Source organism: Microplitis mediator, chromosome 4 (assembly GCF_029852145.1).
Source record: "Microplitis mediator isolate UGA2020A chromosome 4, iyMicMedi2.1, whole genome shotgun sequence".
Lineage (NCBI taxonomy): Eukaryota > Metazoa > Arthropoda > Insecta > Hymenoptera > Braconidae > Microplitis > Microplitis mediator.
The window spans coordinates 14,823,580-14,851,457 of record NC_079972.1 but is presented as its reverse complement, the minus strand read 5'-3'; the positions used below and the strand labels follow the sequence as shown (position 1 = coordinate 14,851,457).

Here is a 27,878-nt window from a genome sequence, read left to right as displayed (position 1 = left end):
TATATATATATATATATTTATATATATGTCAAACAGCTGGGAGCCAGCTGATAATTACGTCAGAAGAATTTGTTTAAAAATTATATAGTAAGTGGCCCAGTTTCTGACCACCGATCAAAAATTTTGGATGATACTTAATAAATATATACATATATATATTTGAATATAAATTATAAGACAAAAATCGAAGTTCCATCATGTAATTTATTATTTTTCTAAACAATTTCTCTCTGTTTCCACCAAACGTTCATTTAATTATTTTTATTAATTAAATTTAAAAAATTTCTAGGTCTGGAACCTGCCCATGATAAATCACTGGATAATTTATCTAACAAAGTGTCAAATATAAAATACAGAGCATCTTCATCAGTAAGGTTTTGATGATTTAGTTTAAATATGAAACTCTTGATAAATCTCCAAAGAAAAAAGTTGATAATAAATAATTATGAAAAATTATTCAATAAATCAACGGGAGCAGCAGTGAGATGCTGGTACTCATCGAATGTCACTGAAAAATCAAATAAAGAGACGAAACCTGTATTACATAAACATTTGCATGCTAAAATAAAGTCATGCGGACCAATTCCTGTTGCTGAGTACATGAAGGAAGCGCTGACGAATCCTGTAGCTGGGTATTATATGCTGAGAGATGTGTTTGGTGCTGAAGGAGATTTTATAACTTCTCCAGAAATTTCTCAGATGTTTGGAGAGGTAGCTAATTTATTTATTTTTATTAGTTTACATGATAATAATAATATATTTTAATGGTATCACATGTGTATTTTACAAAACTTGTGGGATTGCATGGGAGCTCATAGGAATCCATATAGAAAAATATAAATTTATGTAAGAATTCATGGGAATGAATATAGAACTGTATGAATTTATACAAGAATCCATGGGTATCGGGATTCTCATGTAGAAACTTCATATAGGAAACTGGGTACATGGATTCCTACATGAAAAATTCACTAAGGAAACTGTGGGTACCTGGATTTTTATACAAGGACTTGGATATTAGATTTCTTTGTGGAAAATTCATACAAGAATCTGAGTTTCTATAGAATTCGGGGTACTGGATCTCTATGTCTATCGTCTATTGATACGAGTGTATAAATCTATGCTGGATTCCTAGAGAAAACCATATGGGAATCCATCCAAAAACGTCATGTGGAAACCCACATATGAATCTATGCTAGATTCCCATGTGGATTTTTTTCATAGAGCTGTTTTTCTTTCAATCTCTCCCTCGTTTCTACTGACTATAGGGTCACAGCACCAGTACCCAATTTCAAACCAGTAGCCAGCCACCTCTTGTTAAATTATATCTATATATATTTTGAGCCAATGTTAAAGTATATGACCGGCTGGCTACTGGTTAGGGGCTGGGTACTGGTGCTCTTACCCTAATCTAAAACTTTTGCCTGTTTACCAACTGAATCATTTTCGCTACCCAACGGTCTTTCATACTTTCAATTTCCCGAACGTAGGCACAAATTTCCTCATCCACATCACCCGTCAACTTACTCAGTAATAACTGTCTGACCTCACCCTCATCATTTACTTCATCCCATTCCAACATTCAGTCACTCACTTATTTCTTTACAAGCCTCACTTCCTACCTATCAGTTCATATATTTATATGATGATTTACTTTTTCAGTTGGTGGGAATATGGGTGCTCAATGAATGGAGAAAAATTAGTAAAGATGATTTCCAATTGGTCGAACTAGGACCAGGAAGAGGAACGTTGAGCAAAGACATTCTGAAAGTATTCAAACAACTCAAGGCCATAAATAAATTGTCTGTTCATTTAGTCGAAGTCAGTCCGGCTTTGTCAGACATTCAGGCGAAAAAATTGTGCGTCTCTTCCAAAGAAGTTTCTCCAATTTTAATTAGCGGCGATGATAAAGAAAATAAATTAGCGAGTTATCATTACCGGGAAGGAGTTACTGAAGACGGGACTAAAGTATTTTGGTACCGTTCTATTGAACATGTTCCCAGAAAATTTAGTGTTTTTATTGCTCATGAATTTTTTGATGCTTTACCAATCCACAAATTTCAGGTTCTCTTAATTAAGATTTCGTTAATTGTTTAACTATTAAATAAACAATTAATTTTTAATAAATAATTTTGGTCTACAGAAAAATAATGGAGCCTGGCATGAAGTCTTTGTAGATATCGACCCAAATAATGAAGAAAAATTCCGATATGTCATGTCCAAGTTTCCCACTTTGTCAAGTAAATTATTTATATCGGTAAGAGTTTAATTAAATTGTCTTAATTATAAAAAATAATTAAATTAAATACTAAAAAAAAAAATTATCTACAGGAAAATGAACAACGAGACCACGTGGAAGCGAGTCCACAGACGATGGTAATAATCGACTACATGTCAAAATTTTTAAAAGAGTGCGGCGGGTTTGCATTGATAGCTGACTACGGTCACGACGGAGACAAGACTGACACATTCCGAGCTTTCAAAAACCACCAGCAGCAAGACCCGCTGGTTGCTCCAGGAACGGCGGATCTGACAGCGGATGTGGACTTTGCGATGATTAAAAAAATTGCAACTAAAGACGACAGAACTATGGCCTTCGGGCCGGTAAACCAGAGAAAATTTTTACTAGATCTAGGTATTGATGTCCGACTTAATGTGTTGCTGCAAAAAGCACCGGATTCTGATAGAAAAGATTTAATATCTGGGTACAAAATGCTGATTGACGAAGACAAAATGGGTAAATGTTTTAAAATGCTGGCATTATTTCCGTCGGTTTTGAAAGATCACCTGATGATGTGGCCAGTTGTGGGATTTTTTGATAGAAAAACGGAGAATGACAGTAGAGATAAATAAATGAATTTTTATATTTATATACAATGTATATTTAATTACATTTTAATTACTTTTGTTTTGTGCAGTCATACTTTTTCCATTGCTCAGCAAACTCTATAACCTTTTTCTTTTGCTGATCAAAATTTTCCTTACGTGGCTTCCTCCACATGTGAGAGTCCAGGTCAAGCATTCCTCCAATAATTTCTTGGGCAAAGTTCCTGGGGAATAATTTCTCATCTTCAATAACGTGAGCGAATCCTCCTTGGGTACCAAAGTTTACAGCAAAGTAAGGAAGACCTTTGGGAATGGCTTGTCTAACATCTTTCTTGTTTAAATCGACAACTTTTTTATTTGTCGACCACTCCATCTCGCACTCTAGCAGGGCCTTCTTGAAGTACATCGGCGCCATGCTGCCAACTTCTTCCGGTAAGGGAACGCACTCCAAGTACATGTGGGGGTAACGATGTCGGCCTACAAACACTTCAAAAAATACAGGACACTGGTTACTGTCCGTGAACATTTTAGTGAGCGCTTTTTTTATGGCTTTCAGTTCGTCCCAGACATCTTCGTCCAAAAGCGTCTGCGAAGAAACATGATGAACTGGTGCAATAATACAGTGGCCAGGTGTCAGAGAAACATGCCACGGAAGACTGAGATACATTTTTGATCCCAATGCAACGATCAGGTGTTTCTGCATCTCCTTGGAGTCAACACACAGCCGGCAATTGTCCAAACTCTTTTCCCTCTTTTTGTGCTCATGGATAGCACGCATCTTGTCACGGTGATCCTGCTTCGCGTCGCTATCGCCACGGGTGATTCGTTCCTCGAACAATTCGTCCATGTCCATACTCTTGGAAGCCATCTTGACAAATGCCGCATCGTCTTCGTTAGCTGACAGACCTTTCTCTCGTTGAAACATATCTTGAAGCGAGTATTTGTCATCGTCAGCAAAGTATCGAACTCTTTGCCCTCCTTCGTAGGACTCGACTTTTTTGTTTTTCCGGCGTCCGCCTTGAGGCTCTTGGTATTTACTTCTTGGCTCCAATGGCCTCGCCATGCCTCTGGAGTTGGTCGTAGTTAAAATAACATTTTCTTCTTTTCTCGAGTCTTGACGAGGCTGGGGTTTGTTCTTGCGGGCTCCCCGTGCATCTTCGAGTTCCTTTTTCAACTTCGCTGCCGTTTCCATATCGCCCATTATTTCAGCTTTGATAAGTTTAGCTCCCAGATGATTCAACTCATCATCAGTTAAAACTTTAATCGGAACTACTGGAGACTTTTCTTCAGCCTCTGATACTTCACTGTCACTTGACGATGATTGTACAGTCGAATGATAATCTTTTGACGTCATTGCACTCAGTCTTGTATTTACAGGACTAGGTCTTTTGTCAACTGAACTAGATCTGTCTGCTGAACCAGATCTTCTGTCTACGGAACTAGAAGGATTCGATTCCTGTCTTACTAGACGTTCATTAGCTTCAAGCTTCCGCCAGTTTTTCGACGAACTCGATTGTCTTGAACCTGAATGATAACTCGACCCATCATTACTGTCATCAGGTTTTTTGAATGCTGGTTTCTTGTGTCCACGATCATACTTGTCATCATAATTGCGACGATACCGGTCACGACTTCGTGACCGCGACCTACTGCGATCTCTATGTGATCTCTTACATTCAATTTTTCTTTGACGGTCACTTTCATGATACCTCGATTTATCATAAGGCTTTGAATTTATTTCAGCTTCTTCGATCATTCGTTTAATCTGGTCCAAAGAGCCCCACCTCTCCGCAGCTACATCTTCAAGACTTCTTCCCTCTTCTTGAGCCTGTTCCTGAGCTCTCTGAAGACTTTTTTTCAGCCACTCCGGATTCATAACCGCAGGTTTATTTTTCATTTTCTTCTCTTCAGGTAAACCCGTCCCGCCATTTTTCCAGTACGGGTTCAACTCTTTTGAACTCTGTCCAGGTTGTGCTACAATACAAGTATCTTTTTTGTCTTCTTTAGGTTTTTTGTCTCTAGATGAACAGAAAAATGATCCCGACAGATTCATCCATTCATCGCGCTCAAGTTTTTCTTCTTCAGCGACTTTCGATGATACTGCAGCTGAATCATTTTTCTCAACCCACTCACCAGCTTCATCTTCACTTGCACTCTGCAATAAAATAGATAAAGTAAATTTTAAAATTTTAAATATAATTGATGATTAATTAATTAATTAAATAAAACTCACGCTGCTTGAACTAGAAGTGCTGTATTTTCTTTTCTTCTTCTTCGACTTTTTGGATTTTTTTTCTTTCTTCTCTTTTTTCTTTTTCTTTTTTAATTTTCCAGATGAAAGCTTTGCATCTAATTCAGGAAGCATCCATTTGTCGTCACCACGTTGTCGAGCTCTTTCAGCTTCCGCTTGTTTTCGATTATAACTTTCTTCAGCCTTTAATTATTACATTCAAAAAATAATATATTAATAAATATATATAATTCGTACGAACACAAACATTTAAAATTGACATGATCCTGAAGTTAACAGACAATTAATAATTTTAAGTTTTTTTTTTAGAACAAATTTATGAGAAAAAAAAAAACTAAAAAAATACACATGTAGAAAATTCAAAAAACTATATGTGCAATTTTTCAAATTTTTTTTTTTTTATTATTTATATTTAAAAAAAAAATTCCAAAAATTATTTGACGTCGGCTAACTTCAGTATCATAAAATTGACATCTTTTACTTAAAAACAATTAGTGTGAATGTAGCAGACATAAGACTATTAATTTGAAATAAATAAACAATTAATTTAAAATAGTAAAATTTTAAAAAATGCGCTCATAGATTTTGCATTTATCTAAAAATTCATTTTTTAATTTTCACTCTACTTAAATTTTATCTGTTTATTATTAAATTTAAAAAATTGACAATTGTCTGCTACGTACGTAGTACGTATGTACATTGACATCCATTAAAAACAATAAATATTTAAAATAAAAATAAACTAATTACCTCAGCTAAGATTTTTTCTCGTGTTTTTTTTATAGCTTCACGTTCAGCTTCTTTAACTCTAGAGCTTTCAAATTGGATAAACATATTTGTAGTTAAATATAAAAAATAAATAATATCAGTTGCTGTCACTATTTATGATAAATTTAAGGTTATTTTATTTTGATCCTGATCAGCCCTCTCCAACCAGTGCTGCCAGAACGTGGGATATTTCTACCCCTTCCAGAGCGCCTCGCGCGCGGTGCACACACGCAACTTTGTCTATCGGTGTGTCGGGAAACCGAATGAAGCCGAGAGAAACCGAGCGCTGTAGACAAGCGGAGGAGAAATGTTACTCCCATCATGCGTCATTTCGTACCCGCTCAGAGTTGCGTGTTCAAATCCGCACTCGAAATTGATTTTTATATTTTTAATTATTTTTTAGCACAATTAATTTTTAAATATTTATATGTTCAAATATTTTAATTAATTGATAATTAAAAATTTTTTGACGAAAGAGATATCCCAGAGAAATCCCATACACTTGATATTCAGAGAAAAAACATGTATGGGATTTCTCTAGGATATCCCAGAGAAATCCCATAGAAAACACAGACTCAACACTCGGAGTTGGAAAAAAAAATAGAAGTATCGACAGTCAAATTCTCTGGAAATCCCAGAGAAAACCCATAGAAATCCCATAGAAAACACAGACCCAGCACTCGGTGTTGGAAAAAAAAATATAAGTATCGACAGTCAAATTCTCTGGAAATCCCAGAGAAAACCCATAGAAATCCCATAGAAAACACAGACTCAGCACTCGGTGTTGAAAAAAAAATAGAAGTATCGACAGTCAAATTCTCTGGAAATCCCAGAGAAAACCCATAGAAATCCCATGGAAAACACAGACTCAGCACTCGGTGTTGAAAAAAAATAGAAGTATCGACAGTCAAATTCTCTGGAAATCCCAGAGAAAACCCATAGAAATCCCATAGAAAACACAGACTCAGCACTCGGTGTTGAAAAAAAAATAGAAGTATCGACAGTCAAATTCTCTGGAAATCCCAGAGAAAACCCATAGAAATCCCATGGAAAACACAGACTCAGCACTCGGTGTTGAAAAAAAATAGAAGTATCGACAGTCAAATTCTCTGGAAATCCCAGAGAAAACCCATAGAAATCCCATAGAAAACACAGACTCAGCACTCGGTGTTGAAAAAAAAATAGAAGTATCGACAGTCAAATTCTCTGGAAATCCCAGAGAAAACCCATAGAAATCCCATAGAAAACACAGACTCAGCACTCGGTGTTGAAAAAAAAATAGAAGTATCGACAGTCAAATTCTCTGGAAATCCCAGAGAAAACCCATAGAAATCCCGTAGAAAACACAGACTCAGCACTCGGTGTTGAAAAAAAAATAGAAGTATCGACAGTCAAATTCTCTGGAAATCCCAGAAAAAACCCATAGAAATCCCATAGAAAACACAGACTCAGCACTCGGTGTTGAAAAAAAAATAGAAGTATCGACAGTCAAATTCTCTGGAAATCCCAGAGAAAACCCATAGAAATCCCATAGAAAACACAGACTCAGCACTCGGTGTTGAAAAAAAAATAGAAGTATCGACAGTCTAATTCTCTGGAAATCCCAGAGAAAACCCATAGAAATCCCATAGAAAACACAGACTCAGCACTCGGTGTTGAAAAAAAAATAGAAGTATCGACAGTCAAATTCTCTGGAAATCCCAGAGAAAACCCATAGAAATCCCGTAGAAAACACAGACTCAGCACTCGGTGTTGAAAAAAAAATAGAAGTATCGACAGTCAAATTCTCTGGAAATCCCAGAGAAAACCCATAGAAATCCCATAGAAAACACAGACTCAGCACTCGGTGTTGAAAAAAAAATAGAACTATCGACAGTCTAATTCTCTGGAAATCCCAGAGAAAACCCATAGAAATCCCATAGAAAACACAGACTCAGCACTCGGTGTTGAAAAAAAAATAGAAGTATCGACAGTCAAATTCTCTGGAAATCCCAGGAAAAACCCATAGAAATCCCATAGAAAACACAGACTCAGCACTCGGTGTTGAAAAAAAAATAGAAGTATCGACAGTCAAATTCTCTGGAAATCCCAGAGAAAACCCATAGAAATCCCATAGAAAACACAGACTCAGCACTCGGTGTTGAAAAAAAAATAGAAGTATCGACAGTCAAATTCTCTGGAAATCCCAGGAAAAACCCATAGAAATCCCATAGAAAACACAGACTCAGCACTCGGTGTTGAAAAAAAAATAGAAGTATCGACAGTCAAATTCTCTGGAAATCCCAGAGAAAACCCATAGAAATCCCATAGAAAACACAGACTCAGCACTCGGTGTTGAAAAAAAAATAGAAGTATCGACAGTCAAATTCTCTGGAAATCCCAGAGAAAACCCATAGAAATCCCATAAAAAACTATTGTCATGCCTTGGCCTATACGACTTAAATTTCTGTGTTAAGTGCCGAAATTATTTCTCTGTGCTTACATGTATTCGGAACTGATCCTGGTTTTGCTGGAGGATTATCGTCTTCATCTACATATTTTACAAATGATTTAATTAATTTAAATTTATCTAAACACTTTTAATATACATTCTCATTGTTTTCCGTTTCTCAACTTTCGAGCACATTAATAATTATTTTCAAATTTCCCTCCAATTGTTTTTAAATCTTTCATTAGAAGAAATTGCTATTAATATTAAATTTATTTATTTAAAAATAAATAAAATTCCTGACGGATATTTTTACTGATTTTTATCACGTGCTATTGTAATTTATCTGTCAGAAGTAGAAACAGAAACACGCATTTTTTTTCTTTTTGGTTTAAAATCTACGGCTGTTAAGTAAGAAAGTCAATCTGTCATCAAGATCTGAGTGATTGATCATCTGGATCATCAAGAATCTGTTAAATAGGAATCTGGATATTTAAAATTTGAATCATCGGGATCTAGATCATCAATAAATCTGCGTCATCAGGATCTATATAATAGACATCCGCAAATTTTTTTAAATTCTCGCGCTCAATCTACATCTGCGCATGCACTCAATTTTTTTTTTCATAAAGCATCAAAATGGGTTATACTTAAAAATACGCATGCGTAAAATATGTCAAATTTTATTATCAAAATAAAAATAATTTTCAATTGACATTTCAAATAATTATAATTAGACGACAGGTAATTTACTAAAATTTAAATTTCAATCTGAAGCATCAAAATTATTTTTTCATTGGAATAAAATTTATTTTCTTAGAGACCCTAGACCATGACCTCAATGTCACTAAGAATTACATCTTCCAACGTAATTTAATGCATTGGCGAAAAAAAATAAGAATAATAACATGGTGTTGTCATCTAACGCATCTAACGTCATCACACCTGATTTTTCGAACTAATAAATCCGTCAGGACCGTCAGACATGTTTTCTTGCCGATGTTTGACAATCAATCAACATTTAAGTGTTAAACATAATTACAAAAAATGAAATTTATCGTGGGTAAATTAAATCTAAAACGTGTCAATCATGTTATCAGTGATAAATCCTAACCTTCAATTATTTTATTGTCACAATAAAATTTAATTGTCGTCAATTGTTTAATAAAAAATACTAAACTACTTTAAATGGATTTACTTAACAATAGTAATAATAATAATTGAAAAAATTATTTTTTTAAAAAAACTAGAAGATGACTAGTTTGTATAATTTTAAATATATTTTATAAATTTTCTAATTTGAATTTTAATGGGAATTGAGACAAGACACAATGAATCTGGAACTGAATCGTTTGAATACATTTGACCAGTGGCCAGAAAACGCCGCTGTCAATCCTTCAAGAATAGCAAAAGCTGGATTTTATTACACCGGCCAGGGCACCAACGTCCAGTGTTTTTTCTGTGGAGTTACAATATCAGAATGGAATTATGGGGATCAAGTCGTAGCACGTCATCGTGAAGCCAGACCTGACTGTCCTTTCGTATCGAACCCCACTGACACCTGCAATGTTCCCTTACTAGAGTCAATTAATTCAGTTCTCAGTCTCCCTCGGTTTCCGGCCCCAGAAGAATCCAGAGTAGAGTCATCTGACGACAGACCCCAGCCGACGACTTCATCTCCAGTTCAAAGTCAGAATCCCCGAGTGGAGTATGGAACTTTTGAGCAGAGACTCAGGTCCTTTGAAAATTGGCCCGCTTCTAGTAATGTTACGCCTGAAAGTCTTGCGAGAGCTGGTTTCTATTATCTTCAGCAAGAAGATATGGTAATTTACCTTTTTTTTTTTAAATTATTAATTATATATGATAGTAATTAATTTAAATTTATCGCACAGGTTGAATGTGTTTATTGTCGGGGCATAATGAGAATGTGGGAACCAGGTGATGATCCATTTAACGAACATAGAAAAGGTTTTCCACAGTGTGATTTTTTTAATCATCAAGATTCAAATTCAGGTATTGTTGTTTTTTAATCATCAAATTAATCAACATTATCATCACTTGCTTATATTTTTTTTATTTTATTATAAATAAAATGATTTATCAGCTGTCTTAAGTGACACGATCATTGATAAAAATTTATTTAGCATTAAATTATGTATGCTATATATAGTAGCTAAATGCAATAAGCAGTCAAGATCTAAATATAATAGTTTTGGCAATACTATCATAACGTCAGACGGGTAAAAATTAATCAACGAAGATTTTCCCTTTTTTTTTATTAGTCAAATAATTTGTAATGGGGTCAGGTAATTTTATCAAGTATTTTATATTTATTTTGTCATCTGACGTATACTGAATAGTTGCGCAATATCTTTAACCTTAACATCGATATAAAAATGCATAATTAATTTATACTAGTATTTTTTTTTAAATTTCATCACGAGCTTGCATAACTAAAATATTTAAATAAAATCTACTGTTAGATTTAACAGTACAGTAAATTTAAAAATTAATCTTCAGCTTTAACGACAGAAGAGAAAGAAGAATTGGCGAATGTTAAATTATTGTCGGGAACGACTGCGGATTTACATAAATTGGGAATACAAAAACATACTGGACCGAGGCAGCTTAAGTATGCGACCTATGAAGGCAGACTCAGAACATTCCAAGGATGGCCTGATAACCTCCAGCAGACACCGGATATGCTATCAACTGCTGGGTTTTATTACGTTGGTAGGTTTGATATTTATTTATTTATTTATTTAAATAGGAATTGATGTGGAATTTATATTTTTTAAAAGGCTCAGGTGATCAGGTACGATGTTTTCACTGTGATGGCGGCCTACACAACTGGGAAGCGGACGATGATCCGTGGACAGAGCACGCGAGATGGTTCCCAAAGTGCGGCTTTGTCTCTATTGTCCGCGGGCAAGATTTTATCCAGCATTGTATTGACAATAGACCACCTTTAGATCCTCTTGTATGTATCCCTTTATATTTATATGAAAATATTTATCAATATAATTTAAAGTAAAATAATAATAATTTATAATTACAATAGATATTTCTTGGAGTACCTGAAAATGGAGACGACGTTGGAGAGTCATCATCATCATCATCACAACCTTCCAGTTCAAATTCAAATTCAACTTATTTTAATTCAAATTTAAATTCAAATCCAGTTCGACGTCAAGTTACTGATGCTGAAGTCGAAGAACTTTTGCATTCAGCACCAGCTACAGTAAATTTTATTAATTAACAATTAAATAGATTGTTAATTATATTTTTTAGTTAATTGGAATTTTTTTATCCGACAGGCAGCTTTACAATTGGGGTTAAATCTTGGAAGAGTTAAAACAGCATTGAGACAACGCATGGAAAGGTTCGGGGTTCCGTACACAAATTCCGATCAGCTTATAGAGCACGTTCGTCATATTCACTTGACTGAAGAAAACAATGGGTGAGTAATTAGCAAGCAAATTACTAATTTAATAAATTCATTTATTTCAATACTTGCAAATAAAGAAGAGTTTGAACCATCAAGAGAACACGCTACCGACCTCTTTCTCACACTCAGAAAAATAAACCTGATTATTTTAACTGCCCTCGTAGAGTGAATGAGAATTTTAAAACAATTTTTCTGAGACGAATTAGAATTTTTGAATATACGAAATTTCTAGCCTTCTGTTAAGGTTTTTAAAAAACGCTAGAGATTCTATTTAAGGGGATACGCTACCGGACCTCTTTCTCACACTCAGAAAAATAAACGGGACTATTTTTGTTGCACTCATTGAGTAACTGAGAATTTTAAAACAATTTTTCTCGGAGACGAATTAAAATTTTTTGAAAATACGAAATTTCTAGCCCTCTGTTAAGGTTTTAAAAAAACGCTAGAGACTCTATTTAAGGGGATGCGCTACCGGACCTCTTTCTCACACTCAGAAAAATAAACCCGATTATTTTTACTGCACTCGTAGAATAAATGAGAATTTTAAAACAATTTTTCTGAGACGAATTAGAATTTTTGAAAATACGAAATTTCTAGCCCTCTGTTAAGGTTTTAAAAAAACGCTAAAGACTCTATTTTAGGTTTCAAGTATTGATCTGTGAATTAAATTTAATTGAAAATCGGTTACCGTTACCCCTTAAAGAGCACAAATTTAAACCAAGACCTTTTCAACGACTCCAAATTTAATACCATAATCTATATCAGATATGGCGGGAACAAAATTTTTTCTTAATTATTTTAAAATTATTGCAGACTTGAGGATAACGCAGAAACATCATCGTCAGAGTTAGCAGCATTATTAAGTCAAGTGATAACAGTCCAATCATCAAGCAAATCCGGATCACACGGGCAAAATAGTTCAGACATCGTTAAGAAAAAATTACCGGGTTACAATGGCGACAATAAAGAGGCGTCAGTTATAAACATTAGAAAAGATAAAAAAGCTGACGCTCAGACAGATAATGGACCACGTAAGTGACTAATTATTTTTTCAGTTTAACTGTGAATCACAGTATGATTTAATTGTATAAATATCTTGCCAAGATAATGTAATAAAATAATTTTTATAAATTAAAATTACAGTTTCACTTGAAGAAGAAAATCGTCGGTTGAAAGAAGCGCGATTATGTAAAATTTGTATGGATAGAGAAGTGTCTGTTGTATTTTTACCTTGTGGACATCTTGCCACTTGTGTACAATGCGCTCCGTCATTGACAGACTGTCCCATGTGCCGCCAAGAAATTCGTGCCACCGTACGAACATTTCTTGCCTAGTATATATTTAATAAATAAATAATTTATTTTATTTAAATTACGACAATTATGAGTATGACTAAGAGGATAAATATTTAAGTATTGATTTTAAATTAATTAATTTAAACAGTACGTAGCCGCTCGTAAGATTATTTTAAATGCTGATGCAATTTCTCAATAAATTTAAACAACAACTTAGTACTCAATTCAAAAATTTAAGTATACGAGTTTAATATGCTTACGTAATAGATAATAATAACAGATACCTGATTTTAAACTCATAGACCAAAAACAAAGAGAGATAAATATATAATATATTATTATTAATTGTAAATTGTTTTAAATAATTTACACCCAACAGATCAATTACTACTATAAAAAAAACGCAGCTGTAACAATCAAATTTAATTGTTAATTATAAATTGTTTATCTGGGATATATTTTTCTTGAACTTGGTTTGTTCGCTAGACAAATGTGATTAAGCAGAGATAGATATTTTGTAAATATGTTTCAATGTTGAAAAGTTTAAAAATTAAAATACATAGAAGCTGATGAGCATCAATACGTTGTTTTAATATCAATCGATATCCTTATCCAGGCGAATGAGTAATCACTCAACTTGATAATTTTGTTTCGATCGTTTAATTTTTACTGTACTCATTAATTATTTGAGGCTCATATTTTTATTTCCTTCACTGTACGACTGTTAGTTTTTTACAGACATTTTTATAATTTTTATATATTAATTTATGGTACAGAAATTTACCGTCTAATAATTTTTGCATTTTTTTAAAACCATAAAAAAAAATACTTCAGAAAATTGCACCTTGAGTTTTTAAATTTTCTACATGTGCATTTTTTTTAAATTAAATTGTTGAAAAAAATCTGAAAATTATCAATTGTCTGCTTATTTCAAGATCATGTTAATTTTTTTATTCTCTTGTTTTAATTTTTGATTTCTTTAGACTTTTCTTTGTTCGTCTTCACTTCTTCGCTTTTTTATCATTTGTTGCTCATTATTTGACTTATAATGTAACGCATTTATACAGCAAGTTATTAAAAACTCAACGTCATGAAGCCAACGGTTATTTTAATGATAAACGCACATTCTTATCATGTCGTTCGCCCTCCCACAGAGTGATGATAAATTTAACTTAAATATTTTAATTTACCGATTCAAGGAATAAAAAGTATTAATGTGTCTTTTAATTACAAAACAATAAGTCTTTATTGCAATAACCAACTAATGAGTAATTTGTAAATACGTTAGTTATATTATTGTATATATATTTTATAATAGCCAGTTTATTTCCTGTAAAAGTTTCCCGGAAATAAGCAATAGTGTCATAGATTTAGTTTAAATAGAAATACTAATATTATGCCTTTACTTGTTTAGTATTTTCAAAATAATCTATATATATATATATGGATATATATATCGATGACTCCATGACATGACTTACGTTCTTCGAACTTCGTATAAATGATTACGAGTTTTAAACGGTCAACAGAAAAATAAATGTGGACTGTGACCGCTGATACAGCCTTTTATTGCTCTTTATCCTCATTTCATAATACCATCTTCGTATCGATTTTAATCTTTAATTAAATCGGTACTCTCTAACTCCATATTCTGTTTTATATTCCAACATATATTTTATAAAATGATACTAAAGTTAGTCGAGGTCTAATAATGTTTGGATTTTTTTTTCACTATGATAAACTATAAAAAAAATTATTTTAAAAAATTGCACGTGTGGTTCTTTAAATTTTCTACATGTGCATATTTTTCTTTTATTTTTTTTTGTCATCGATTTGTTATAAAAAAAATTTTAATTATCTCCTAATCCAGGATTATAAAATGATACTGAAATTAGCCGAAGTCTTATAATGTTTGAATTTTTTTTAAACGATAAATCATAAAAAAAAATTATTTGAAAAAATTGCACATGTAGTTTTTTAAATTTTCTACATGTGCATATTTTTTTTTTATTTTTTTTTTGTCATCGATTTGTTATAAAAAAAATTTTAATTATCTCCTAATCCAGGATTATAAAATGATACTGAAATTAGCCGAGGTCTTGTAATGTTTGAATTTTTTTTAAACGATAAATCATAAAAAAAAATTATTTGAAAAAATTGCACATGTAGTTTTTTAAATTTTCTACATGTGCATATTTTTAATTTTTTTTTGTAATTGTCTTGTTATAAAAAAATTTTTAATTATCTCCTAATCCAGGATTATAAAAATGATACTGAAATCAGCCGAGGTCTTATAATTTTTGGATTTTTTTTCAAAATGATAAATTACGAAAAAAAAATTGCATATGTAGTTTTTAAAATTTTCTACATGTGCATATTTTTATTTTTTTATTTTTCAAATTAAATTATTTAAAAAAAACGAAAATTGTTGTCTCCTAACTCCCAGATCATTTTATAAAATTTTCTTGTCTATCCCGGTGGAAATCTTTCAGAATTTTCTCTGAAAAACTCAGTTCTAAAGTTCTGAAGACTTTCTCAGAGAAAATTCAAAAAAATTTCCACTAGAGTAAGCTCTGGTTCTCCAATATTTTGTTTTTTTATTTTCTCTGCTAACTAAAAAATTCAAGTATTACGTCGTATTGCAATAGTTTACGTAACATAGTTTATTATTCTTTTTAAGCAACAAAAGTTCGTATATAATTTTCTTTTTTCTTTTCGATTTATTAATTTCGGGCTGACGGATCAATGAAAATAGGGGTACGTGGCCTGCGTCGTAGGGCAGCGCAGAGTCTCAACGAGGGTTGGTTGTTGCTATTGGGAAGGCTTTCACCCTTGAATAAAAAATCCCCGGCCCTTGGCCGTAGTCCTACGCATGTACTACGTCCTCTTTGTACGTCTTGTATTTATTCCCATCGCCATCGTTTTCCTAATAAACAATAATAATTAAAATAATAAATATCAGCAATCAGTTAATAAAAAAACAATGCGGAGTAACGGTAACTTGAACAACAAACAATTAAGTTAATTATACTCGGAGTGGTTTGTATCGAAACAATAACGACGCAGACAAAGTTTCATCACGAATGTGGTCCCTTTTTATATTTAACTAGTGGCCTTCTTGGGCCCGTAGTTTTTTGTTGTTGTTGTTGTTGATGTTTTTGAATTAATCCTGTCCTGTAAAAGTATCAAGCGATGGCTTAAATCCAACGTTCTCTTTATATTATTTATATTAAATAACATTGTATATTATCAACATTACATTGAAATAGTGGGGAAAAAGACGGTATTGTTTGGACAGCGAATACTGTTCTCGGTCTCGGTTGTCCTGGCAGCTGTTCTGCTGACTGGCTACGGCATACAGTATAGTAAAATTATAAACAACTAAAGTAAAGCTGAAGCTGAAGTTTAAAGTTAAACTAAAAAAGACTGTACTGAATTTCAATTCGCGTACGCTCGCCGCCATTACATTTACCTTTTAAACATTTAAAAGTTTAACTCTTGATAACTCGTCGTACAGTGAAATGTAAAAGTTCCTGGTGTTAAAACTCAACAGATGAAGCCGTTTTATTTTGTCCTTTGAAATATTTTAACTTTTATTTTTTAAAATATCTGCAGCTTGTTAGCAGATTTTTATAATCATGTTTATTTATTGATTTTATTTTATTTAGATTTTAAATATTTAAATTCATTCCATTTAATTTTAAAAAGTGATACTGAATTTGAAAATTCATTTATTTAAATATTTCCCTTGGAACTTGGACAGTACAACAAAAAGGGTATGTCTGATTGTTCAAGAAACTTTTATTCTTTGTAAATATTTATATTATTGTTTATATATATAGGAATTTAATATTTCAAACTATCAAGTAGTTAAATAAATGGTAATTGGGTAATTTGTTTAATTAACCAGTGTCCCTATTAACCAGATGTCTGACGTTTCAGTTGAATTTGAAAGTTTAAAAAAAATAAATTCAAATATTTATTGATGATAAGATAAAAAGAGTTGAATTTTAAAAATATATGTAGATATATATATATTTTAGCTGATGACTGTTGCCCCTAAAATAACATTTTTAAAAAAAGACCCTGATATCCAATTGACGCAGCGGACCATATGTAGTTTTTTTTATTGTTATTTAAAATTAATAAAAATAAAAAATATAAAACATAACGACAAAAGGAAGAGGGCGTGAATAAATTTTAAATAATAGTATGACTGTATCACATGACTATATATGTATGTTTATGTCTGTATATATAAATATGTGTGTGTGTTTCCTGGCCTCACCTTCATACAAAGAACGTGGGTTTTGTATTTACAAGCATACAAGGGGACTTTGTTGATATCTTTCTTTTTTATCACTCGTTCCCGTTTACTTGCGCTCTTTCTCTCTTTCTCTCCTGCACGCTCTCTTATTACAACTATTGAGTGTACGCTGTTGCCACGCGCGGGAATAAAATAACAAAAAAAACCAGGAGCGGCATATGTGAAAGTTTAAAAAATTTTTAATTTTTTAAATGATAAATTTGAAATCATTTAAATATAATTCAAATATCGAATACTCATATCGCTCTCGGGAAACTCGACGTCAGCCAGACAATGAGTAAATACAGCAGACGACAATTTTTAAATTACGTAAAAAAAAATTCAAATGACTAAATGCAGCAGACATCAGAAAAATTTAAAATTATAAATAATTTTTAAAAAAATATTTATAAAATGCACTTATTAATTTTTTAAATTATAAAAATTTTTAATTTCTCTGTCTGCTACACTCACTCACATTAAATTGATAAAATAAAAAAAAAAAAAAAAAAATGCATGTACTGATTTTGAATTTTCTAAAAGTTACTTTTTTAGTTTTTTTTTTAAAGACAATTTTATTTTATCATTTGAAAATTTTTAAAATTGCCAGATGTCTGGCAACTTCTGTCATACCCAGACACCAGACGTGGAATTTGAACTTTTTAATTTAAACAAACTTCAATGAGTTGGCAATTAAGCCAATTGACCCGCATGTGCTGTTAAATTTTAAAATTTTTTCATCATACGTCACAATATTATTCGACATTTTTTAATATGTCCATTGTTATCAATACGGAGTAATAAAATCTTATCTATTTTATTATCATTTATGTTAAATGTGATAGAGCTTAAATATCAACGACCAACTAATGCTACATCAGTGGAATTCCATTCCTGAGTTACTGGTCTGGCTGCTGTGAATGTATGCGCACATATACAAATATATACTATATATATTTATATACATATATATATATATATATGTGCTTTGTCGGTATGAATATTTTGTGAGAGTATTGGTACCTGTCTGGCGCCTTATGGTACTGAGAAAAGATAAATCGTGATCATGCTTTGGGAACGTGAACATGACTAACTTTATATATATATATATATATATATATATATACGTCTGGTAATATATAATATATAATGACGTATTAAGCTGAATGAGAATGAGATTAGGACCGTATTCTAGTATTCCAGGTAAAGTTACTATGCTAGTAAAATAAAAATTCAAATTTAAATTTAAATAATAAAATAAAAGCGGCAACGCTGTATTCAATAGACCGGGGCACCAGGGCCGGACAAAGATTCTCAAGAAGTGAAACAACTGAGCTCGAGTTTAGTAGTAGGGAGTTGTAGTATAAATATAAAAAAAAAAAATATTGCCAGTGATACTACAGAGAATATCAAAGAGTGGGAAGGAATAATCTAGAGGGTGAGAGAAGGGGAGGAAAAAAAAAGAGACAAACGAGTCTCTGTGCGGTCTTGTGTGAGTGCCAGCTGTGCCTGTGAAACACGTAGTGATTTTAAACCGAGGTCGTTTTCTAGAGGCCGTACAAAAATGATCAAAAATGGATTATTGTACATTATAAATTATTATTATTTATTGTGTGTGTGAAATTATTATTGTTGTTGTTGATACTGTGTAATTGTTTCTTGTTACTTCGATTGATATCGATATTTATTGGAATTAAGGTTAGAATATTTTTATTATCATCTTAACGCGGAGGCTGAAGAATTAGAACTGATAGTCAACTAGTTTTTTTCCCGGGTTTCTTTAGTTTTTATTCGGTGCGTAGGCGTAGCATGGGAGCGTAGTATGGGGTCTGCATATGTGTCGCATTACATTACCCAGCACCCACACATATGATGAAGTTGGAAGCGTAATTCTGGGAGTTGGTGGACTGGGAGGGATCTTGATGGGTAAACAAGACGCAGTAACACGCCCGCGTAGATTTGAATCGCCTTGAATTGGAAACTTTATTTTAGTCAGTCGTTCTCAGACTAAGAAATGACGCACATTACTGTCGCACACATTACAACGTTTTGCATACGTTTTATTATTGATATTTTTGTGTATATTTGACATTTAGTACGTTTTTTTATCATGGCTGAGGTTAGCAGACAATTAAAAATTTTTGAATTTTTTTAAACTTGATTACAAAAAAAACTTAAAAATATACACGTAAAAAATTTAAAAAACTGGGTGCAATTGTTTGAAATATTTTTTTTTGTAATTTATCGTTTGTAAAAAAATTTAAAAATTATTAGACGTCAGCTAAATTCAGTGTCATTATTATTTACTTATTTGTAGCAATTAATTAATTTAATTGATTAATGGCAGCTGTTTTGGCTGATGGGAACAAAAGAACTAACGTTTAATTATAATTTTATTTTGTTCACGGGTTTTTTAGATGACGTAATTTATTTTTAAAAATAATATTTAATTAAACGTTATATTAGAATAATAAAATAAGTCAGAGTTGACAATAAAATAAATTGACAGGTTAATTATTTGTGATTGCAGATAACAAAATTCATAGTGTTTGAATTAGTAATAAAAGTAAAGCGGATATTACTGTTGTTGCTATCAAAAGAAAAAATGACGGACTACATAAGAAATAGTTTGAGAGACAACTTGCAAAATTTGAAGCCGACGTCTAATTTACGACTTCCGTCAATTCAGCCGGCACCGTCGCAGTTATCTAACATAAATAACCCGCCAGACGAAGTAGATAATCGTGAGTTTCCACGAGCTGATTATAGGATTGAGTCGGTGAGACTGCAGAGTTATGCGAACTGGCCGCTGTCGTATATGGAGCCCGAAAAATTAGCAGCTGCTGGATTCTATTACACGGGGGAGGGTGACAGTGTAAAATGTTTCGAGTGCGGAGTCGTTATATGCCAGTGGGTTGAGGGTGATAACCCGATGTCTGATCACCAACGTTGGCAATCAAACTGTCGGTTCGTACGCAAATTACCCTGCGGTAATGTACCTATTGGTGTTGATCCAAGTACAGTACCCTCAGTAAGTCCCCGAAGTCGTGACGTATGCGGTCGTTACGGAGATGAATTCAGACCTGGCGCATCGCCAGATTTTCGTTCTGGCCAGACGGAATTCCAGTTTCCCAGTACTGCTAAATTGGGAAGTCTCAATTTGGCCCAGCCTAAAGGACCAGCACATCCGGAATACGCGAGTTATGACGCCAGACTCAAAAGCTTTGAATCGTGGCCCAAGTCGATGCCGCAAACTAAAGACAATCTTGCTGATGCTGGTTTTTACTACACGGGAACTGGAGACCAAACTCTCTGCTACCACTGCGGCGGTGGGTTGAAGGACTGGGAGCCCAAAGATGACCCGTGGACCCAACACGCAAAGTGGTTCAAAAAATGCTACTACGTTCTGATGGTCAAGGGTCAAGCGTTCATCAACAGTGTCATCGGTCAACCCGTCGCCCCACCTTCTCGCGAGGTAGTTATCCTATTAATTTAATCTCCTAGGAATCAGCTGTCACTGGTTACTGATAAGATTATTAATCATTTTGTTGTCTCTGTTGCTTCTTACAGGAAACCATGCAGATGAATCTGCCAAGTTACATTGAAAAAGTGGAACAACCAGCCAGTGCTGCTGAAAAGCCTGAGGAAAAACCCGAGGAGAAAGCCGAAGTTGACGTGAAACCAGTCAACAAGAGTGCTGACGATGCCAGAATGTGCAAAATTTGTTACAATGAAGAGTTGGGGGTGGTATTCCTACCCTGTGGACACATGGTGGCTTGTACTAAGTGCGCGCCGGGTATGACTTCCTGCGCGGTGTGTAGAGAACCCGTCAGTATGACAGTTCGCGCTATAATATCTTAGTACCTTACATTAGCATTATTCATTTATTATTTAGATTTTATTAAATTAACAACAAACAAAAAATATATATACACATCTATATATATTTAAAATTATAGTTCTGTAAAATTAAATGATTGAAATTTGAAAATGAAATTAACAAAATTAATAAAAATAATAAAATTAACGCGTGTTGAATGACATGACTCATGGCGTCTCTCATGTGGGTAAAATTCTATGCTGATTTGAAATGTAATCTTCTTTTCATATGAAGAAATGATTAATAATAATATACATGAGAAAAATACCTGCTAATACAGAATTGTTGATGAGATAAAAAGGTATTACTAAGTTTAAAAGTATTTACTTGGTAATTAAGGTGTTATATAAAAAAAAAAAAAAAAACTATTTGCCAGATGAGTTTAAATTTAAATGAATAAAATTATAAAAATTAATTTTTTTGTTTATTTGTTTTTGTGTTTGTAATTTTCTTGTAATTAATTTATATATTAATTTTAATCTATTTAATTTTTATAATTTTATTTATCATTTGGCGTTTGCTGTTGCTGGCAATAGAATTGTACCTACATCAGAGTTGCTATTTTTTAATTAACCCGCATTACAGTTGATTTACTGCGGATTAAAGTTATAAATTAAAAAAGTTTGTTAATATAAAAAATTGATAAAAAATAATAAAAGTAGCAAACTGACATGACGTCTAGTCATTGGAGTATTACGCGATTAATTTTTAATTCATTTTTTTTTTGGTTTTTTTTTCCCGGAGTTGATTTCGCTCAGTCGTTAAAAAATAATAAAGGAAATGAAAGTACTCGTGATTTATTAAAATTTGTACATGTGATTTATATGATTATTATTATTTTGAATTCGATTAATGTTTAATTAACGAACCGGAAATGCCATAGTTTGAAAAATAAAATTTATGTCGTAATTAAAATGAATAAAATAAAAATGCTAATGAAAATAATGGAAATAAAAAATGTAAAGGTACTAGATATTGAATAATAAATTAACAATTTATTTTGTTTAAAATTTTTATATTTATTTCATGTTTTAGGATTTATTCAAATAATACATTTATAGATACTAATAATAATAATGATGATAATAATAGTAATTAAATAAAAGTGAAATTAAATTTATTTAATGAATAATGAACGTGAATAATTATTATGTCTACGCCAGTGAGATTCGGTTTGACGATAACTGATTTTAAAATGTGAATTGTGACTCATGAAAGGAAATAAACCAGGCTAAGACGCGTCGTAACATGTTGCCTTTTTTAAAATATTACTATTATTATTATCATTATTATTTTTTAAATATAATACACATGTGTATTATATTTATTATATAATAATCATAAATATTCCTATGGCCAATTTAACAGGCATCATTTTTAATTAATTTGCCATTTTATAACCAATTAAAATTACCACATGCAAATAGTATTGAAAAAATTTAGCAACACATTTATTAGACTTGCGATTCAATAGTTTAACATTTTTTAATTATCATTAGGAAGGTAAAATACCCAGTACCCAATCAGGGAATCAGTACTCGATCATTCCATATATGTCTATATATATTTAGTAAATATAGATATCGCGTCACTGATTCCAATAGGGCGTAAATTTTTTTCCGCTCTTTTAGTCACTAAATTTAAAACCAAAAGGGCGTAGAATTTTTTCGAAATTCCTAATCATTGCAGACTTATTCTTCACTTAAAAATTTGAATTTAAAAAAATTGGCGGTAAAAAAAAATTATTAGTTTCCTTAAGTCAAAAGGGCGTATAAAAATATGACTTTTTGGAATTAGAAATGCGGTATAGAAATATATGAGCAATCGGGTACTACACGAAAGATTGAAACCTGACTGGTTACTGTTCTGCACTCGACTCAGTTCGGTGTTGGAAGAAAATGCAAGATTGTGGTGCAGCATCACACTGATTACTGTGCAGAACCTGACTGAGTCATATGCGCACAGTAATCAGTGTGATGCTGCACCACAATCGAGTATTTTATTCCAGCACCGAATTGAGTCGAGTGCAGAAAAGTAACCAGTCGGGTTCCAATCTTTCCGTATAGTTCCCTGATCAGGTACTGGGTCTCTTACCTTAGGTGCAAATTGTATTTGCAATAATAAATAAGTGCAACAACTACTTGAAATAATTTTTTTTTGTAGAGTAAACGGGTTTATCGGGTAATAAAAAAATAGTTATGCTTTGTAATATAAGCTTTCATTTATATTTCACACGCAAGTGATTTTAAGCGACCGGGATTTTTAAAAAATAATCGTAACTAAATATTTATGTCAGTTTAAATATTTTCTGAAGCATTATCAACTTGTGTTAAAAATTAAGTTAAATTATTTTTTATTTGAAATATAATCGTTTTTGCGGGAAATTTATTTAAAAATACTATCAGTTTTTAAAAAATTGTTGATTTTACTCACTATCAATTACAGAAATGCTTTAGAAAATATAAAACTTAACGATTTAAATTTTATATTTTATTTATAATCTCTCCCTTAGTTTAAAATTTTATTTTTTACTGTATATTCATTCAGAACAATGCAAGTTAAGATTAATAGGAACAAACACATTTATATTGAAAAATATTATTTAAGAAAATTTTATTTGCTAGTGAATTTTATTGTCTAATTAAATGATGAGTAAAATTAATCAGATGAATGATTAAGTTAACGGACCATAGAATTTTAAAATAACATTTAAAATTTTAATTACTACGGAGAACACAATGAAATTTTAGACGGAAAAAATAAAACAACAAAAGACAGTTTCACAAAAGATAAAATTTTTATAAAATCCTGAATATATAATTCGAAATTTAAATTTTTTAAAATGTTTTCTATTCGAAACGCCGCATTATTATTTGAAATTGTACTTTTTCTTGTTCATTTTTTCCGTACATCCACTAAATATTTTATTACAGTCGTGATAAAGACAATTGAGTACTGAAAAAAAATTTTTACATCTAAATAATTATATTTATTTATATAATTAACATCGCAATTGGATAGACACTCGGATTAAATTTAATCGAACCGGATTTAAAATTTTATTTACCCATTGCAATGTTACAAGAAATCCACAGCACATTAAATATGAAACAGTAGATTGCATTTAATTATCTACTATTTATTTATAGTGAATTCATTTGAAAATATTAATTAAAAAAGGAAAATGAATTTAGGAAATAGCTGTTACTATAAAGTTTAATTACTTTAATTTTAAAAAATCATTATTTTTTTATGTATAAAATATTACAAACTTACAGAAGAATTTTATTTTGTTTATATATAAATTTTTTTTAATCATTTTTTAATTATAAAACTAATTCATGATGCTAAGAAATTTTTTTTAAATTTTAGCTGATTGGTGCCGGGAATTAAATTATCTTTTTTTTTTTTTTCAAATAATTATAGTACTAAAAAAAAAATACATTGTATACAAGTTTTGAAATAAATAGTAGAGTTAATAATAACTATAGATATGAATATTAATATTAATTAATAATAACTATAGATATTAATAATAATATTAATAACTAATGAATCGATATCTGAATTACTGACAGTATTGTTTTGTTTATTCCATTAAAATTTTTTTTTTAATCAACTAAATTTATTCTTAAAAGTGCCCAGCGTTACACGTTTTTAAATGTTATACTGAAATTTATTAATTTATAAAAGCTTATTAATTATTAATTTAATAGCTTATATATTAATTAAATCAACACGATTTACTCTCTGTTAATTTTAAGCTCTCTATAAAAAAAAATGTTTATAAAATATAAATCATAGCATATCACTTGATATTTTTAAAAAACGTAATGTCCTCAAGATAACAAATATATAAATTTATCTTATAAATGTATAGATAAAATATTAATAATAATTAATAATAAAAGTATGAGAAAATATAAAATATTTAAAATGAGTAAATCGTGTTGGGTAAAAACGCAGTTAGTTTTTTATATAAAAGATATCTTTTATCGAAATATATATAAACAAACAAACAAACAAATTCTTTTTTATAATTCATTGTATTTATCATTTTACACATATTGTATATTAAGCATTTACTGAAATAAAAGAAATTTAAAAAAATCTAAAAAAAAATAAAATTAAAAATTTTATTTATTTAAATAATTGTGAGGATCCATTGAAGTTTGAATGTTTGTAAAGAGAATCTTGAGACCAGAAGGACCTGGAACGCCCTTTGAGCAGCATTCCAGGGCTGGTTGTTTTTTTACTAAAATTTTTAAAAAATCATCTGGATAAAAAAAACGCAGCAGGATGAACCGGTATCGCGATACGAGCAACGAGAGTTGCTGTGTATGGAAGATCTTGTGATCTCGTGTCGAGGATGGAGGCCTGATGGAGGTTCACCCAAGATCTTGTTGGTCTTTGGTCAGCCCTTACATTCCATTCTCGGGGACTCGTGGGAACAGACTTGACTAACACGAGTCCGGAGTGGATTTTAAGTATAGTTTAAGTACAGCAAAGTAGTAGAGGACGTAATGTGAGTTGAGAGTTTCAGAGAGAGCAATCTATAGCTGTAATACCACCAGCTTGATATTAAACTCAGCCTCTCTCCGGGTCCATGTACTCTATACTTTGTATGATATTTTTCAGCTCTCTCCCTTTTTGTTCCGTGTCAGTCCGTTCAAGCCTGTTTATATATACACGTGTGTGTGTATGTGTATATATTTATAAATTAATGTGTACATGTGTGGGTATGTATATATACCTAGAATAGAGAGTTTGCTGTTCAACAGTCAACAGCCGGATTCATTCATGTATTACCAGCAATATCCGGTCGCGCATTCCAGCAGAATGAAGGCATCGCAATCCTCATTCCAATATATAATAACATTTTGTTGACTATCATCTTTCACTTGCAATGTAAAATAATATTTTTATATAATTTACCTTGATGACTTTCATTTGCGTTTTCCCATTGGATTTTTGTTATCAAATATCACAAGTCCTCTAGGAAATAATTTTAGTGATTGAAGAATTATTTTTGTTTTTTGAATTAATTTATTTAAGGATCATTAAGAAATTCAAGTCTTCAATGAAGAAATATCTAATGTGTAATTGAAATATATTTAAATTCATTGATAAATTTAATTATTTATGAGGCAGTCCCAATTGTTTAAACTAAGAAATATATGAGTATTTTATATTATTATTTAAATTTAGGATTTTGTGTCTGGAATTTGTCGAATTTATGTTGGTTTCAGAAGTCAAAAAAATTGATACTCTGACGATTTTTTTTTTTTTATTGTAAACGAAAGTGCGTTTTCGGGATGTACATAATTATATATTCTATTGATATAAAATTTTCAAGGATGTTCAGTAAAAAAAGAGTTTAGCAAATAATTTGAAAAAATATAAAGTGTCAATAATTATGAGTGAATGGAGTAGATATGAGACAGTTTATAAATTTTAAAGCCAAGTTTTTTTTATATAAATAAGATATTAAATACAGATGTTGCTTCTAAAAGTCATAGAAAAGAAAATTTCTGTTATTTTTTCCGTCCAAAAAGTCATTTTAATTAATAATGTATTCGAATGTTTTGGCTGTAATATGAAAACATCATGAACTAAGTTACCGTAAATCTACAGTTAGGAATGCAAATTGTCTCAGAAAGTTGTCTTCCGGTTGTGAAAAAAAACTTGAAGATCAAAATTTAACTTCGAATTGACTAAAAGTCAACTCTTTGCATCAAGTTTTTACTTGCCATCAAAATTCATGAGTGTAAATGTAGCAAACGCATGTACTGAATTTTGAATTCTCTAGAAATGCATTTCTTTATTTTTATTTTATAACCAGTCTAATTCAATGATTCTGAAGTTAGCAGACAATTCAAAATTTTCGGATTTTTTTTTCAACAAATCAATTACAAAAAAATAAAAACTAAAAATATGCTCATGTAGAAAATTTAAAAAACTACAGGTGCAATTTTTTCAAATTTTTTTTTTTTTCAAATTTACCGCCTAAAATAAAATCCAAAAATAATTAGATGCCCGCTAACTTTACTATCATTCAAAAATGAGTGTAAATGTAGAAGACTTCTGACAATTTTTAAATTACATACAAAAAAATTAAATAATTAAAATAACAAAATTTTAAAAAAATGTGTGTACTGAATTTTGAATTCTCTAGAAGTGCATTTCTTTATTTTTATTTTATAAACAGTCTAATTCAATGATCCTGAAGTTAGCAGACAATTCAAAATTTTCGGTTTTTTTTTTCAACAAATCAATTACAAAAAAAAAAAAAAAAAAAACTAAAAATATGCGCATGTAGAAAATTTAAAAAACTATAAGTGCAATTTTTTCAAATTTTTTTTCTTTTCAAATTTACCGCCTAAAATAAAATCCAAAAATAATTAGATGTCCGCTAACTTTACTATCATTCAAAAATGAGTGTAAATGTAGAATGATACTGAAGTTAGCAGATGTCTAATAATTTTTGGATTTTTTTTTAGACGATAAAACATTAAAAAAAAAATTTTTGAAAAAATTGCACCTGTAGTTTTTAAAATTTTCTACATGTGCATATTTTTATATTATTTTTTTGCAATTGATTTATTGAAAAACGAAAATTCAAAAATTTTTAAATGTCTGCTAATTTCAGGATCATAAATGTAGAAGACTTCTGACA

General features: G+C 31.1%; 4 protein-coding genes and 1 long non-coding RNA gene across 9 annotated transcripts; 3 read left to right on the top strand and 2 right to left on the bottom strand.

The window, feature by feature from the left end:
* The first annotated feature begins 39 nt into the window (after positions 1-39).
* Positions 40-2,853, top strand: LOC130666358 (protein arginine methyltransferase NDUFAF7, mitochondrial). Its single transcript, XM_057467252.1, has 5 exons — positions 40-199; positions 290-711; positions 1,663-2,064; positions 2,144-2,257; positions 2,332-2,853. Exons 2-5 carry the CDS (start codon positions 397-399, stop codon positions 2,851-2,853), a joined length of 1,353 nt encoding a protein of 450 aa, XP_057323235.1. The 5' UTR covers positions 40-199; positions 290-396.
* On the bottom strand, positions 2,835-6,040 carry LOC130666357 (CWF19-like protein 2). The gene is made up of 3 exons (XM_057467251.1): positions 5,828-6,040; positions 5,060-5,260; positions 2,835-4,981 (listed from the first exon to the last, which is right to left on the bottom strand). Exons 1-3 carry the CDS (start codon positions 5,909-5,911, stop codon positions 2,900-2,902), a joined length of 2,367 nt encoding a protein of 788 aa, XP_057323234.1. The 5' UTR covers positions 5,912-6,040; the 3' UTR covers positions 2,835-2,899.
* A 2,871-nt stretch (positions 6,041-8,911) lies between these two features.
* Positions 8,912-13,596, top strand: LOC130666595 (baculoviral IAP repeat-containing protein 7-A). The gene is made up of 9 exons (XM_057467744.1): positions 8,912-9,017; positions 9,094-10,096; positions 10,166-10,286; positions 10,794-11,006; positions 11,075-11,253; positions 11,335-11,514; positions 11,591-11,733; positions 12,535-12,752; positions 12,865-13,596. Exons 2-9 carry the CDS (start codon positions 9,605-9,607, stop codon positions 13,053-13,055), a joined length of 1,737 nt encoding a protein of 578 aa, XP_057323727.1. The 5' UTR covers positions 8,912-9,017; positions 9,094-9,604; the 3' UTR covers positions 13,056-13,596.
* A 1,804-nt stretch (positions 13,597-15,400) lies between these two features.
* Positions 15,401-16,364, bottom strand: LOC130666339 (uncharacterized). Its single transcript, XR_008989656.1, has 3 exons — positions 16,276-16,364; positions 16,031-16,190; positions 15,401-15,942 (listed from the first exon to the last, which is right to left on the bottom strand). It is a non-coding gene; the product is annotated as an uncharacterized LOC130666339 (long non-coding RNA).
* Positions 16,365-16,651: 287 nt separating this feature from the next.
* LOC130666338 (baculoviral IAP repeat-containing protein 7-B-like) lies at positions 16,652-24,359 on the top strand. Of its 5 annotated transcripts, none has more exons than XM_057467217.1 (3): positions 16,652-16,792; positions 19,853-20,797; positions 20,893-24,359. In XM_057467217.1, exons 2-3 carry the CDS (start codon positions 19,928-19,930, stop codon positions 21,181-21,183), a joined length of 1,161 nt encoding a protein of 386 aa, XP_057323200.1. In that variant the 5' UTR covers positions 16,652-16,792; positions 19,853-19,927; the 3' UTR covers positions 21,184-24,359. The 5 variants fall into 5 exon arrangements, with proteins under 5 accessions (XP_057323200.1, XP_057323198.1, XP_057323199.1 ...); XM_057467215.1 differs by lacking the exon at positions 16,652-16,792 and adding an exon at positions 18,774-19,020; XM_057467216.1 differs by lacking the exon at positions 16,652-16,792 and adding an exon at positions 19,264-19,417.
* Positions 24,360-27,878: the final 3,519 nt, after the last annotated feature.